The 13152-nt window shown below is 37.4% G+C and overlaps 1 protein-coding gene across 1 annotated transcript in view; it reads right to left on the bottom strand.

Moving 5' to 3' along the window:
• Positions 1 to 13152, bottom strand: part of CCDC141 (coiled-coil domain containing 141) — a 103694-nt gene that overhangs the window by 64974 nt on the left and 25568 nt on the right. Inside the window, exons 4-6 of the mRNA XM_027810731.2 lie at positions 10115 to 10306; positions 7826 to 7934; positions 6699 to 6952 (exon numbers count right to left, since the gene is read on the bottom strand). Coding sequence (XP_027666532.2) covers positions 6699 to 6952; positions 7826 to 7934; positions 10115 to 10306 — 555 coding nt within the window. The remainder of the gene's footprint in view (positions 1 to 6698; positions 6953 to 7825; positions 7935 to 10114; positions 10307 to 13152) is intronic.

The raw sequence follows: 13152 nt of genomic DNA, 5'->3' as shown, positions 1-13152 counted from the left end.
CTGTTATAGTATTCACCCCTTTACCACTTGGCAATGTTTCCTTCTACTACAGTGACTTTAGTAAGTAAGCTTCCACCACAGTTACTACCTCTGAGTGATTTGTGCTAACTTAGTTTTTAATCAAGAGCTGGGAATATTTAACTGCTTTTTAAGAAAGAAACCCACAGAATCTTACTTCCAGTGATTTTGGTGGAGCGATAGGGAAAGGGAAAGGTTAATATACCTGTATCAAAGAGACAGTGGTTTTCCTTGCTTGGTTGAAATCTAAAAATCACTCCTGTTATTCAAAAATTACGATTATATCATTCATTTACAGCAATTAACTGCTCTGCTTGCAATGAATAATCCATATCAGAAATCAAGGCTCTTCAATATTTTTCTCAGGTTGTTAAACTGCTCATTTTGCACTAATTATGCTCCAGGTGGTTTTTATGCTTATGGTTTTCCACTGCCTTCCCACATTTCCGACTGACAATTCAGGAGAAGCATGTTTTTCAACAAATGGGAGGTGGGAGGAGGCAGCAAGCCAACAGCTTAGCTTGCCTTGTTGTGATGGGCTGGCCTTGGCCAGCTGCCAGCCACCCACCCAGCCACCCTCTTCGCTCTTCCTTCTTCACAGAACAGGGTACGGAAAAATGAAAAACCTTGTGGGTTGACAAAGACCAGGAGATTGCTTTAGCGGTTACCATCCCAGGTGAAACAGGCTCAAATTGGGGAAAATGAAATTAATTTATTGCCAATTATACATTTGGGGAGAAATAAAGACAAAAACTAAGCCACCTTCCTTTTACCTAGCCCTTTTCTTCAGGCTCAGTTTCACTCCTTCATTCCCACCTCCTCTACCTACTCTCCCTCACTGACTAACAGTTTCCCTTAGTCACTCCTTCCTCACACCTTTCCCCGAGTCCAGCACAGGCTCTCCCAGGGGTGTAGTTTCTGTCAGGATGCCCTGCTCCAGCATGGGTTCTCTCTGGCCACACTTCCTTCGGGAGCTATCCCAACTGCTCCAGTGTGGACTCCTCCATGAGCTGCTGTGTAAATACCCGCACTGACGCAGCCCTTTCCACAGGCTGCAGGGAAAGGCCTGCTGTGGTGCGCTCTCTTCCAAAACTTCCATGGGCTGCCGGAGAATACCTGTTCCAGCACCTAAAGCAGCTCCCTCCCCCACCTTCTTCACTGACCACAGAATTGTTTCCTATTCTTCCCCCTCCCCATGTCTGCGCTGTGTTTTACCTTTTCCTCAATGCGTTTTACCAGAGGCACCACACCAGCTCTGCTGAGGGGCTCAGCTGTGCCCTACAGCGCGGCTGTTGTGAAGCTGGATGGAACTGGCTGTGTCCAGTGCCTGGAGCCCGCCCGCGCCTGCAAGAGCCGGGAGCCCGCCCGCGGGAATTTTCAGCGGTAGGGCAGTTGTGGCAGCACCAGTTCAAAGTTCGTATACAAATACGTTGCCCTGGGCTCCACCAAACCTCTGGAACAAGCTGACAGTAACATAAGACTAGAGAGAGAAGGAGCAAATACAGCAGAGAAATTAAGAAGTAATAAGCTTTTCTTTCTAGAAATTATTCCCACTAGGAAAAAATGATTTTTCACACCCTTTCTTCCTGCATGTATTAAAACACACATACTTAGATGCCAGAAATTAAGGCTGAGCTTACCTCAGGCCGTTTGCATTTGAGCAGCCCAAGCTACCGAGTTTGACACACTGAGCTGCAGGATGAGGTGCCCACAAGTAATTTCTCTACTGCATCCACAATAAGATTACCTCATTAAATACCAGACAGGTGTTTGGTTTTGGTTTTTTTCATTACAATAATTACTGTATTTGAGTGGCTGATGCTTTACTATCTTAAACCTCAATATTTTTATCATCAGGATCTGAAGGCGGCAGCATGACAACACAGATCCACATTGGTTCACCTTGGGGACATTTCAGTCTCCTCATGAGAATACTGCCTAAGCCCTTCCCTAATCCTCAGTGCATTCATCTTCACAATACTGCTAGTGAAGCATCCCTGTCTAATTCCATAAATAGCAAGTTAGGGCAAAATGGGACTGTAGACACATAGTTAAAGAAATATACAGCACTTCAGTTAAAAGTCTGGGCTTTAGTGATTTCTCTACAATCAACTACAGCCTTATAAAGAAGAGAAATTATAAAAATATTTTTTTATGGAAAAACAACCAAATATCAGTATTGCATTGTCCCAGAGTGGCTGCTACTGACTTGTTACACCATGTTTGTGAAGGACTGTAAAAAGACCCTGGAAATTTAAAAAAAAAAAAAAAACAACAAACCAAAACAAAGCAAACAAAAACCAAACCAAAACAAAAACCACAAAACCACACCAACAAAAGAAACCCACCAAAACAAAACACAATAAAAACACCAAACACCACTAAATGTTATGTATACCAGTCAACAAAAGCATTGCACTTTCCAATGTACTGGAATAGTCTTTTTCATTTGTGAAGTTCCTTGCCTATGTAGATGAAAGCACTGTGTGCTTTTTTTTTTTTTTTTTCTCCTTTTTTAAAGAAATGGCTTTGTTTACACAATGTTCCCAAATGCAGAAGTTATTTAGAATATTAGCTAATGAGAGTAATCATTTCAATTTTGAAGGAAACATTTCCAAATGTGAAATACTAATACCAAGTAATCCATGTAGGTGCATGCGTACTTTAACAAGAATACATATAGTTTTAGGAAAGATTATGACTGACCAACAATGGAATGAGATTGACAGGATATCAGAAACTCATTTGGTTTCAAGGTGTGGGGCTTTTTTTACATAGGATGAAAGTGTGGGAATCCTGTGAGGTTGGCCCATATATGCAAGAGTAGTAAAAGGAACTAAGTCATCTGTCTGGAGAAACAGGAGATCAGACATCTGAAAATACACAAAAGGAGAAGCATTGACCATAATTAAGACAGTGGCAAAATCACTGCTAAGCTCACTGGCACCGTGATTGCACCAGGAGTAGCTATCAGAGAGGCAATCTTAAACTAATCTGCCCATAGAGTTTTGAATAACTTAAATCCATGTAGGTCTAAATGCCTTAGCACTCATTGTATATAAATATAAAACATGGGGTTTATATTTATGAAAAAAGCCTTTGCAGAATGTACTGGAGCCAGACATGAAGTCAAAGCTTCACAGGGGAACCTTATACAACGTTTTGGTGATTCAGGTAGTTTTATGCATGAGATTACAATCTTCAGATTTGTCTCCAAACTGAGATAAACTCAATGTTTTCATTCTTGCTAGCAGTAACAACATTAGCTGAGTACAGCTATTGGAAAAAATAATCAACAAAGAGCACACCACCAGTAGGTGTAGTCCATGTTTAGACAATTCTCTCCACGTTAGCTGCTGCTATGGATTTCTCCTCATATATGTGCATTTACACATTTGGATCTGCAGATCCTCGTTATCAGATGTTAAAATGAAATCTCCATTTTTCATAATAGAAATTTGCTTTCAAGCAAAGAAACAACAAAACCTTTCCATAACCTACCATACAGAAATTCCTCTAGGCAAGTAAGATCATAAATCTATCAATTTTCTGCGTAAAGGTTACAAGCAAAGAAGAACGTCCTGCATTTTTTGGGGTGGAATACGATGACATCTGTTGGTTCACTGAGCTGTACTTCTTGATTTTTTATGTCAATTAAATTACTTTTAATAACAATTAAATAAAAAAGGGAACTGTGACATAACAAGATACTTTGTTCCCCATATATCTGTCCAGGTAGCAAACGTGGGTGTACTCACCTGTCCCCTGAGTTTTACTCAGCTCTTATCTCTGCCCTTGAAGTGACCAAGCAGCATGAATAATTTTAATTGTCTCGTATATGCATGATTGGATCGATTAAGAAAAATTACTTTCATAAATCTTCTTCCAACGATAACTAATTACGCACAAAATAGGCCAATCTACCTCTGATTTTCATTAATGAAAGAGAGTATCAGAAAATATGATGCTGAGATTTCCATAAGGGAAGGTCAGATAACCTTCTCTAAATATAAAATAAGTATACTTTCACACATTGAAAATACGAACAAAGAAACATTACATGTTGCAATCATGACTATCAGATCATCACATTCCAATTAGAGATCAAAGGAAGGTGCTGCATTTTTAGCTCTTCAGAACCTGGTAATAGCTAGTGAACTTTACAGCTGCTTGCCTTTTCTTTTAAAAAAGCAACCCACAGATCATGCAGCCTTCTGCATTACATAATTATGACTAGCAAAACAGACAATACAAAGAGCAAAAATCCACTCTTAGATTTTCACACAAGCAGAGCTCATTTCCAGTACTTTACTTTCTCTGTATACCCTGAACTCCCATTAAATGTCAGTGGGAGTTCATTATGCTGTCCTTGCATGTGTAACACCATTAGATGTCAGGAAGACTTCAATTCATGTATGTGAGATTGGAATATTATTTTTCAGATGTGCTGCGAGGCTTAGAGTTTGATTTCTGTCATCACTCAGAAATATATGCATAATGTGTTAGAGGCCAGAGAAAAATTTTACATGAAGTCTCTAAAAGTTAATTTTCCAATGTTTATGTTTACATGTGAATATATTTTTTGTCCATGATGCATGCAAATTGTCTATAAATGTACAAATTGTACATTATACCAGGTTTGACTCCAATGCAGATACTAAACAAGTATATTCTGATAAACATGATTTTTAAGTCTTTGAATTTGCCACTCTGTGTGTATACCAGCCTCAAACTGGATGCAGGTATGAACTAACAGGTAGTTAAATACTGGTCACTCTCTTCAGATCATCAGGAAACTTGCCAGTAGAAAACAGTTTCTGTACTTACTCTAATGTGAGTAAGTACTCTTACCTGAGAGGAGATGGAAACAAACACCCCAAAAATTCCCTGCACAGTGTTTTCAATCCCACCTTAACAGAAGGTGAATTCTAGCTGGTTACTCCCAAATATTTATTCCTTATGTGATGAGGATAAGTAGAATTCCCCAGTAAATTTTATGAAATCGTGACATTTATCATCTCAGGCAATGTGATTTTTATTTGGTTTAATTTTATTTTTTTTTTAAAGTATGCTTGGCTCCAAAAAGGAGTGCACATATTTATCCCCTACTCTTCAAAAGCAAGGTATTTACAAAATATTTCCATTTTGAATGTTCGTTTATGTTTGTATACTATGGAATAACGCTACCATGATCAGGTAATTGTAGTAGCATCTAACACTTTTTAATGTAGAGAAAAGATCGTTGTTCTAGATTAAATAGGACATATTTCCAATATAATGAGTTAGGGTGACACTGAAAGTTCAGTTGTAGCTGTTGTATATTTATTAAAATACATTCTATTGAAACAACATTTCTTTTTGAGGATCTTTCTTTTATGGTATGGCTATGTGGTGATACTAAAAAAAAATCGAAACATAACAGCAGCAATAATATAATGTCTAAACAAGTACTAGGTGGTTTTTAATGGTTTACACAAAAACTAACACAGCCTCCTATACCATAGCTCCTGTTTTTCATTATTTTTATCAGCTACTATTTTGTAACTACTGAGATTACGACACTTGTGTAAGATCATACTAGTTTTATCTGGGTTTGGTTTTTTCTATATAATCATTAAATAAGTGATTCTTGCTCTGTTTCTGGCAGCCACTGATATTGAATGCTCCAAAAGTAAGGCTGTTGGCTTCCTTGGAAACCTCAACAATTTTGTTGTCTCTAAGCAAAATTAGAGAGTTGTGCTTGTCGAATACGGTGTTTCTCATCTTAAACAACCTCACAGGCAAAGTTAGTGCCTGCAGGATAGACTACCAGTAACAGTTTCTAACATTTTCCTCTGATAGAGGGGGAAACTATTTTGGAGGCAAAGAATGAAACTTAAGAGGTTTCACAATCAGGACTGTACTGTCATAGGTCCATACAAAATTTTTGCCTATTTACAAAACTCTGAAAATAATTCAGCTTTAGTCTTGTTAGACTCTGGCAGTTAAATTTGCTTAGGTTCCTCATTCTCAGCATAGTTAATATCCAAAGAGGCAGAGAGTCTGAATTGCAGAAGTTTCTCTGATAATGTGGAGCATAAAGAGGTAAAAGTTTTCTGATCCGAATACTGGGAGATGAGGAATGAAAAGGAAAAAGACCAGTAGGACTGGAAAGAGGAAGAGAAAGCATAAGACTTAAATATTTAAAGACCTAAGCTCTGAAAGGACATAAAGAACAAAAGTCAAGGACTTTGCATCATAAGTCAGAAGTCATGATGTATCTTCAATACACACCAACTGGTTAACTATGCCATACCTTCCCTTTAATTGACTTTCCCAGAAACAGCCTGCTGCAGATGCAATTGCTATTACCAGTTACACATAGCTCATGTGGCTAGAGGTTTATTTGTGCTGGGAATTCAATTTAAAATCTAGTTTAGTTTGAAGCACCACATTTGATAACTGGGAGGGATCCATGGAAATAGTGTTTTTGAAGACAGAGAAGTTACATTAAAATAAATTATGAAGATGTTATAGCTACAAAGTGAAATATTCAAAAGCTAGAGTCTCAAACAGAATTGGACCAGGGTTATATTGGCCTAATATATAAATTTAAGCTCCTATTCTTTAATAGTCTCTACTGTAAAACAATTGCCAGATTATTTTTTTACTGTGACTTCCTTTAATATTATGTGTCTTACCTGGTTCTCTTGTTGGTGCCACAAACAAATTTGCAGAACCTGCTCCAGTCCTTGGCGCTGATGTTTAAGAAATCTGTCCAGTTGCCGTCTCCTGTCTTGTAGCATTTCAAGAAGATTGTCAATTTTCAAGCAGCTGCTGTGGGCTCCCTGCATCAGCTCCGGATTTGCATTTGGCCCCTCACATTTGAATTCTTCTATGAATTCAGTTAGCTCTTGGCTTTTGTTTAAAAGTGCAAGTGACTTTTCCAAAAGCTCTGTAAGAACAGAATTTCATAGGGAAAAAAACAATGTGTTTTGTAATTCTAGCGACGTATTTCAAATACTACCTATTATATAAGTATTTTTAAAACTACCTATATATTTGCATTTTTGAGCATAACGTATTTTAATGCATTGCATGAACAGATTATAAATACTTATTTTAGAAGGTACATATCCTAAGATGTTTCTGTTTGGACAGCGTTTAAATCAACCTACAAAGGTATAACAGTGTAGACACGTACATATATGTACCACTTTAATGACCTACTAGTCCGGTGTCTGTTACAGCTCTTTAAAGCCACATAGTACAAAATCTACTGAACAGACAACAATCAATTTTTATAGGTCTTTCAAACGAAAAGGGAAAAATTTTAGGTACTGAATGAAGGAAAAAGGGGACCCAAGCCAGAATAAGAAGCAGGGTAGGCACAAAGAAAAGTGTAAGAAAGGAATATTTGCAAGGAGGTGCTAGTGAAGCAACCAACAACAGGCAGCAAACAGCTGAAACATTCATATTCCCAGCTGAGTACGTGTACTGGTAACTCAAGGCAAAGCACCCTAAACCTCCATCTTTCATATGGAGCACCTAGGGAAAATGCAGAAGCGGATTACCTCCACTTCTCCAGTCACCAAGAGCTAACAAGTGACTTTAGTTTCCATGAGCTCACTGCAACAAGCCTAGTTCAAAAGCAGGAGTTTCTTGTCTTTCAGGAGGCCTGATAAAGAGTTATTTCACCGTTATATTTTTCCAAATAGAACACTTGTTCTAATATTATCTTTTTAAAATACACACAGGAAAAGTAAAATCATCCTTCAAGGATTCAGCACAAAATCACAAACCATCAGGAGTAGAATACTGTTTGTACCTTTTGTGTGATGCTCTTGTTGCAGAAGGAGTTTTCTCAGGGAGTCAATATTGTCAAACTCCTGGGTGTTTTTCACAAAATCTTCAACTTGGTCAATTTTAACAGCAAACTGCATTAAGAAAACAAAGGGTGGGAAGAAGCACAGTACGATTTCCTTCTGCAGAACTCCATCATAATCTCTATTATAGCGAAAGTTCATAAGAATTTGTAAGTTCTTGGAAAAAAGCATTTTTAGTGACTGCTAGATACAGATGCTTTGTGGCTTCTATGCATCTTCTGGTTTTTGAGGTTCTCATTGACAGAAGGAACCCAAATTTCAATTGACATACCCTGTAATTACAGTTTGTCACTTTATGTATCAGCTTTCCTACATAGCCTTCAGACCCACTGAAAATAAATTCTTAGGAAAGAATCTGTTAATTTCAGTGCCTTCAGGAAAATCATTTAACATGAATGAAGCCTTTAACTTCTTCCTTCCCAGAACTTCTTTCTAATGTTAAAGTATTGAAGTAAAAAACCCCAAACATTTAAGGGCAACATAGACAGAGATGCAACTTCAAAGCAATCTTGTGAAGGCAGAAATGAGTAGCAAATTTAAGCTAACTAATATTGCAGTAAAACACAGTAATTAATTATAGTGGGGAAACAGCATGTCTGTAATGAAGACTGAAGTTAGTTTACTCTTTTACAGCTCATTTTTCCATGGGTTCCGTATTTTAAATATTGAAACATGCTATGTTTTAAGGAGATCTGGACTGAATTTGGTAATCTGCTGAAAGTGTTAAAACTAAGATTGGGATTGTTTATTTGGCTTCCACCTTTGCAGGAACAATTCCAAGTATGAGTAGCTTAGATACACTTTAGACATATTCTGCATCTTAGCCAATCTTTATAAATTATACTGCTTCATTCCAAGATTGAAGAAACCAGTAGAGTTCAAACTTGTGTTTTGGTATAAGCAAAGATGTTGAAACCTATGGTGAAATTAAGGAAGAAGAAAAGCAAGCACTCTGCTTTTTTTTTTCTTTTCTGTTGTTCCAATTTTTCTCCACTTGACCTGCATGCTATAAAATAAATCCATTAGGTATCAATATTTGAGATTTCAGTTTTGATTTTCACTAAATACTATTCCTGAGATAAGTTTTGTGTTTTATCACAGTACAAAAAAGATGTCCATAAGCACAAGCTGTCATTTAAAGGAAAGCCTTTCTATAAGGAGTTTGAGCAACTCCTATTTAAATAGTTATTGCAATTCTTCCTCCCTTCTATACGTAACGGGCGCGATCTATGCTGTGCTATGCTGCTGCATTTTGTTTATATGATATAATCCTGTTCAGCTAACCGCTTATGGATTTAGGCTGCACTAGGTCAACTCTTGGTAGTACAGAATTTATCACAGTGATACTTATACCAGCTCTTACTAATTTCTTTGTATAATACACATTGCCAGGACACAATAATTAGTAGATTGTTGATCTTGGAGGTTTTAGGACAGTTAGCAGTAGAATGGTTGCCTCTGTAACTTATAGGTAGCACTGGGCTGTTGTAGAAACTAAATTATTAATAATTCAGGGAGAATTAATAAACTCTTCAAAGCTCCAGGGATGTGGGGAGATTTGAATATGAGGCTACACAGAGAGAGCACACACCTGCAGTGCATGGAATCCCTCTCTGCTTTAGCTCCCTGTGTATCAGTGAGTTAGAGTAAGAGATACAGAGAAATGGGCAAACAGGGTAAGACACACTGAAATCTGTCTCTGGGCTCACACAATTGTCCTTATGTGCACATCTGCACATGGAAGTCTCAGGTGAAGGACTGGCAAGTTAGACTAATGTTTAGTTTGCATAATTACAATAGCTGTATGGATATTTTGGTGTAAAACCTTCAGTGGCCAATCTTCAGTAAGCATTAGTGAAGGCATTTGAAAATTTAGTTGTTTCAAAACCAAATAATCATAAGAAATGAAAGATATTCTGCAGAATGTCCATAGCCACTGAAGTACGTATTTCAGGTTTTGGTCCAGCTCACTGTCATTTTCTGTCAACTACAAATATCGGAGACATCATGACCAAAATATTTCTTAAAGTCTACATGGTTTATGTTCAGTTTCATACTGAATTATCATGAAGGTGGAAAAGGAAGGGTGTATCTAGAGATTTTTATTTTCTTAATTGCTTCAACTTTTAGGAATGCAATGAACATATATAACAGGGTAGAATTACAGTAGACAGAGTACCTATAAGATGTGGGAGGTTTCAAATTAAGAGTAATTTGATTTAAATACTAACCTCCAGAGCATTTTCAAAGAACACTGAAGTAAGTTCCAGAAGTGCCTGTCGCTTCTCTAACATAATGATGAGGGCATCCCATGCATCCCCAAGGGTGTCTGCCATGGCATCATAAACCTGACTGTTTTCTTTGTTCTCCTCTGCAGCCTTGTCTGCTTCGTGCAGCAAGTCCCATACGTGGTCTTCCAAAGCCTAAGAAGGAAAAATAAATAAATAAATAAATGAAGGAATCTGTAAACAGAATCCAATACACTGTGCTGGTACTGGTGTCAGGATACTTCTTCAGCGGGTCTGATAAATTACTGACAAGTCTCCTACTCCTGCTTTATTTCCAGTTCCTAGTGATAGGAATGTAGCTGTTCCTGCATGTTACGTAGCAAGCTTCTGAATTTCATTGCACTTAAGAGGCAATATTTTAATGAAATTTCATTTTAAAAAAATGTTATGAGAATTTATGATTCTATCTCTAATATTTAGATTCAAATAGGTTTGTATCTCCTTAAACACAAATCTTCATGGAGGTGGTATCAATGCAGATACTTTGGATCTTCCTTCATATGCTATCATATTACATTACCTGACATTACGAGCTTTAGAAGTTCGTAAGGTAACTTAAAAGTGTCTGATGACTTCAATGCAATCTAGACAAGAGTAGCTTGAACATATGCACATATGCTCCAGAAAAACACCAAATTTGTGCAAAGTTTCAAGTTCAGCTCGCTGCATTGCTCAAGCTGGCTGCCAAACAATAATACTCCATTGTCAAGAAAATCATTCTACTGTGTTTCATTCCCTTTACTAATCCCACCACAAGAAAGATAACTGCTGGGCCATTGCCAGCTTATGTTAAAAATCTTTAGTGTATCTGAAAAATAGATTAGCATTTGTACTTTCCCTTTCCATCTTTTTGTTTTAAAAGTATGAATTAATGAAGTCCCAATTTCTGCTGTTATTACACGTGCTGTCAAATGAATGTGTAATGGGAAAAGAAATCTATATTAGGCAAATTAAAATCTATGATAACTCATTCTCATGACACAGGCTTTAATAAAGGCTAAAGAATTGGAAAACTTCAAATTCTCCTGATAGATCCAACTGAAAAGATGAAATTGCAGAAACAGAGCTATAACCTACAGTCCTCCTTAGATCTTGTATCCTACACAAAGATGTCAGCTTGAACTCAAGGGGTTCACCAGTTCTTTCTAAAAGCAGTACTGTGAGAACAGTATAATAAATTATGGAACTTTTATTCTTTCTTTGAAAAAATAGAATTACATTATTTTAACTTTACAAACAGCCAACTATGAAAACAAACAGTGGTAAAATTAACAGGCATCAGAGTAGCTCCAACAAACCCATATTTTCTACAATATATAGAAAAGTCATTATCAGCAACATGAATGCATGCTTACTGTTTGATGACAAACCCACCAAAAAGAGCATCTGGTCAAAAGCCAGTATTCTAGACAGCAAGACATTCCACTTTATTTTCTGAACACCAGGAATGGGGACTGCTGCTTTCTAGTCCTTCTTTAAAACCAATTAGTTTTGTTCTGTTGAATCCCCATCCTGATTGTCTCATATTGAAAGAAATGCTCAAATCCCCCAAATACTACCTGTTCTATATTTAAGTGAAAAACAAATCAGCACTTATTTAAAATGATGCTTTGACACTAAATGAGGTCATTTGCATGGAGTGGATACTGTCACTCTGATGTAACTATTGAGAGCAACTGTTTTATATCTCCATTTTACCACAATGAGACAAGAATCAGATCACAAAAAACAGCTGGTCTTGGGAATCTAATCCAAAGTACTCCAGTCAACTTTTATTCAAGAATATTTATCTAGCTGACAAGATAACTAGGGGTTGCTGCAGGTGTTTTTCTAGTCTTACATGCAGCAGTCAGAATCCTTATTATTAGAAATAAAAAAAGAGCAGCACTGACTCATAATTTTTAAACCACGAAAACTATATGGTTGTACAATTAATAAAATTTAAAACCCCACTTCATCAAAACAATGATAATGGTAAGTTAATGAACAGAGCACTCATGAAAATTTTATATGAAAATCCATGTTTCATTGCAATCTTTAATACAGTTCTTTCAACTCTTTGTTGATTTTTCTTTTATTGCTTTGCATCATTATTTCTCAATTATTTTTATACTGTCAAAGCTGTAAAAATTACATTGTCCAAGTAATTATATATATATATAAATATATGCACAAGCTCTTCAGAGCCAACAAAGCCTTGGTTCTTTGTTCAACCTCAAAAAAAGGCTAAACTCCAACTACTAACTCACAAGTGCTACCTGTGTTGGATGTATCCTGGCTAACAGGTCTAAAGGAAGTTTGTTTTGTTTTCTAGCCCCTAGAAGAAAAGATCTTGTGAAGTCTCGTGGAAGCTTTAAGGCCAAAGGTAGATTAAAAGAAGCATCATGACAGAAGATGAATGAATGAAACACGTAAGCATGTGACTTCATGGCCCTGTGACAGCAGGGTAGGATGAGGTTAATATAGACTGTGGTGGGTTGACCTTGGCTGGATGCCAGGTGCCCACCAAGCTGTTCCATCACTCCCTTCCTCAGCAGAACAGGGCAGTGGAGAAAATCAGATGAACAAAACTGTGTGGGTCAAGATAAAGGCATTTTAATGAAGCAATAGCAGAAGCCACACACATGGAAGCAAAGGAAAATAAAAGATATCCTCTACTTCCCATTCAGCCACTTCCTGGGAAACAGGGCTTCAGTACGCATAGCAATTGCTCTGGAAGACAAATGCTGTAAATAACAAAAGCCCCCCTTTCCTTCTCCTTTCTCTTAGATTTTATATATGAGCAGATGTTATATGGTATGGGATACCCCACTGAACAATTTGGGTCAGCTGTCCTGGCTATGTCCCCTCCCAAGAACTTGCCCACCCCCAGTCTACTGGTGACAGGTGGGGGGAATGTTGGAGAGACAGCCTTGGTGCTATGCGAGTGCTGCTCGGCAGTAGACAAAGCACTGGTGCGTTATCACCACCTTTCTAGCTAC

The sequence above is a fragment of the Falco cherrug genome, chromosome 8 (assembly GCF_023634085.1).
Source record: "Falco cherrug isolate bFalChe1 chromosome 8, bFalChe1.pri, whole genome shotgun sequence".
Taxonomy (NCBI): domain Eukaryota; kingdom Metazoa; phylum Chordata; class Aves; order Falconiformes; family Falconidae; genus Falco; species Falco cherrug.
The sequence above is the reverse complement of the archived record's forward strand: the minus strand, read 5'-3'. Positions and strand labels throughout refer to the sequence as shown.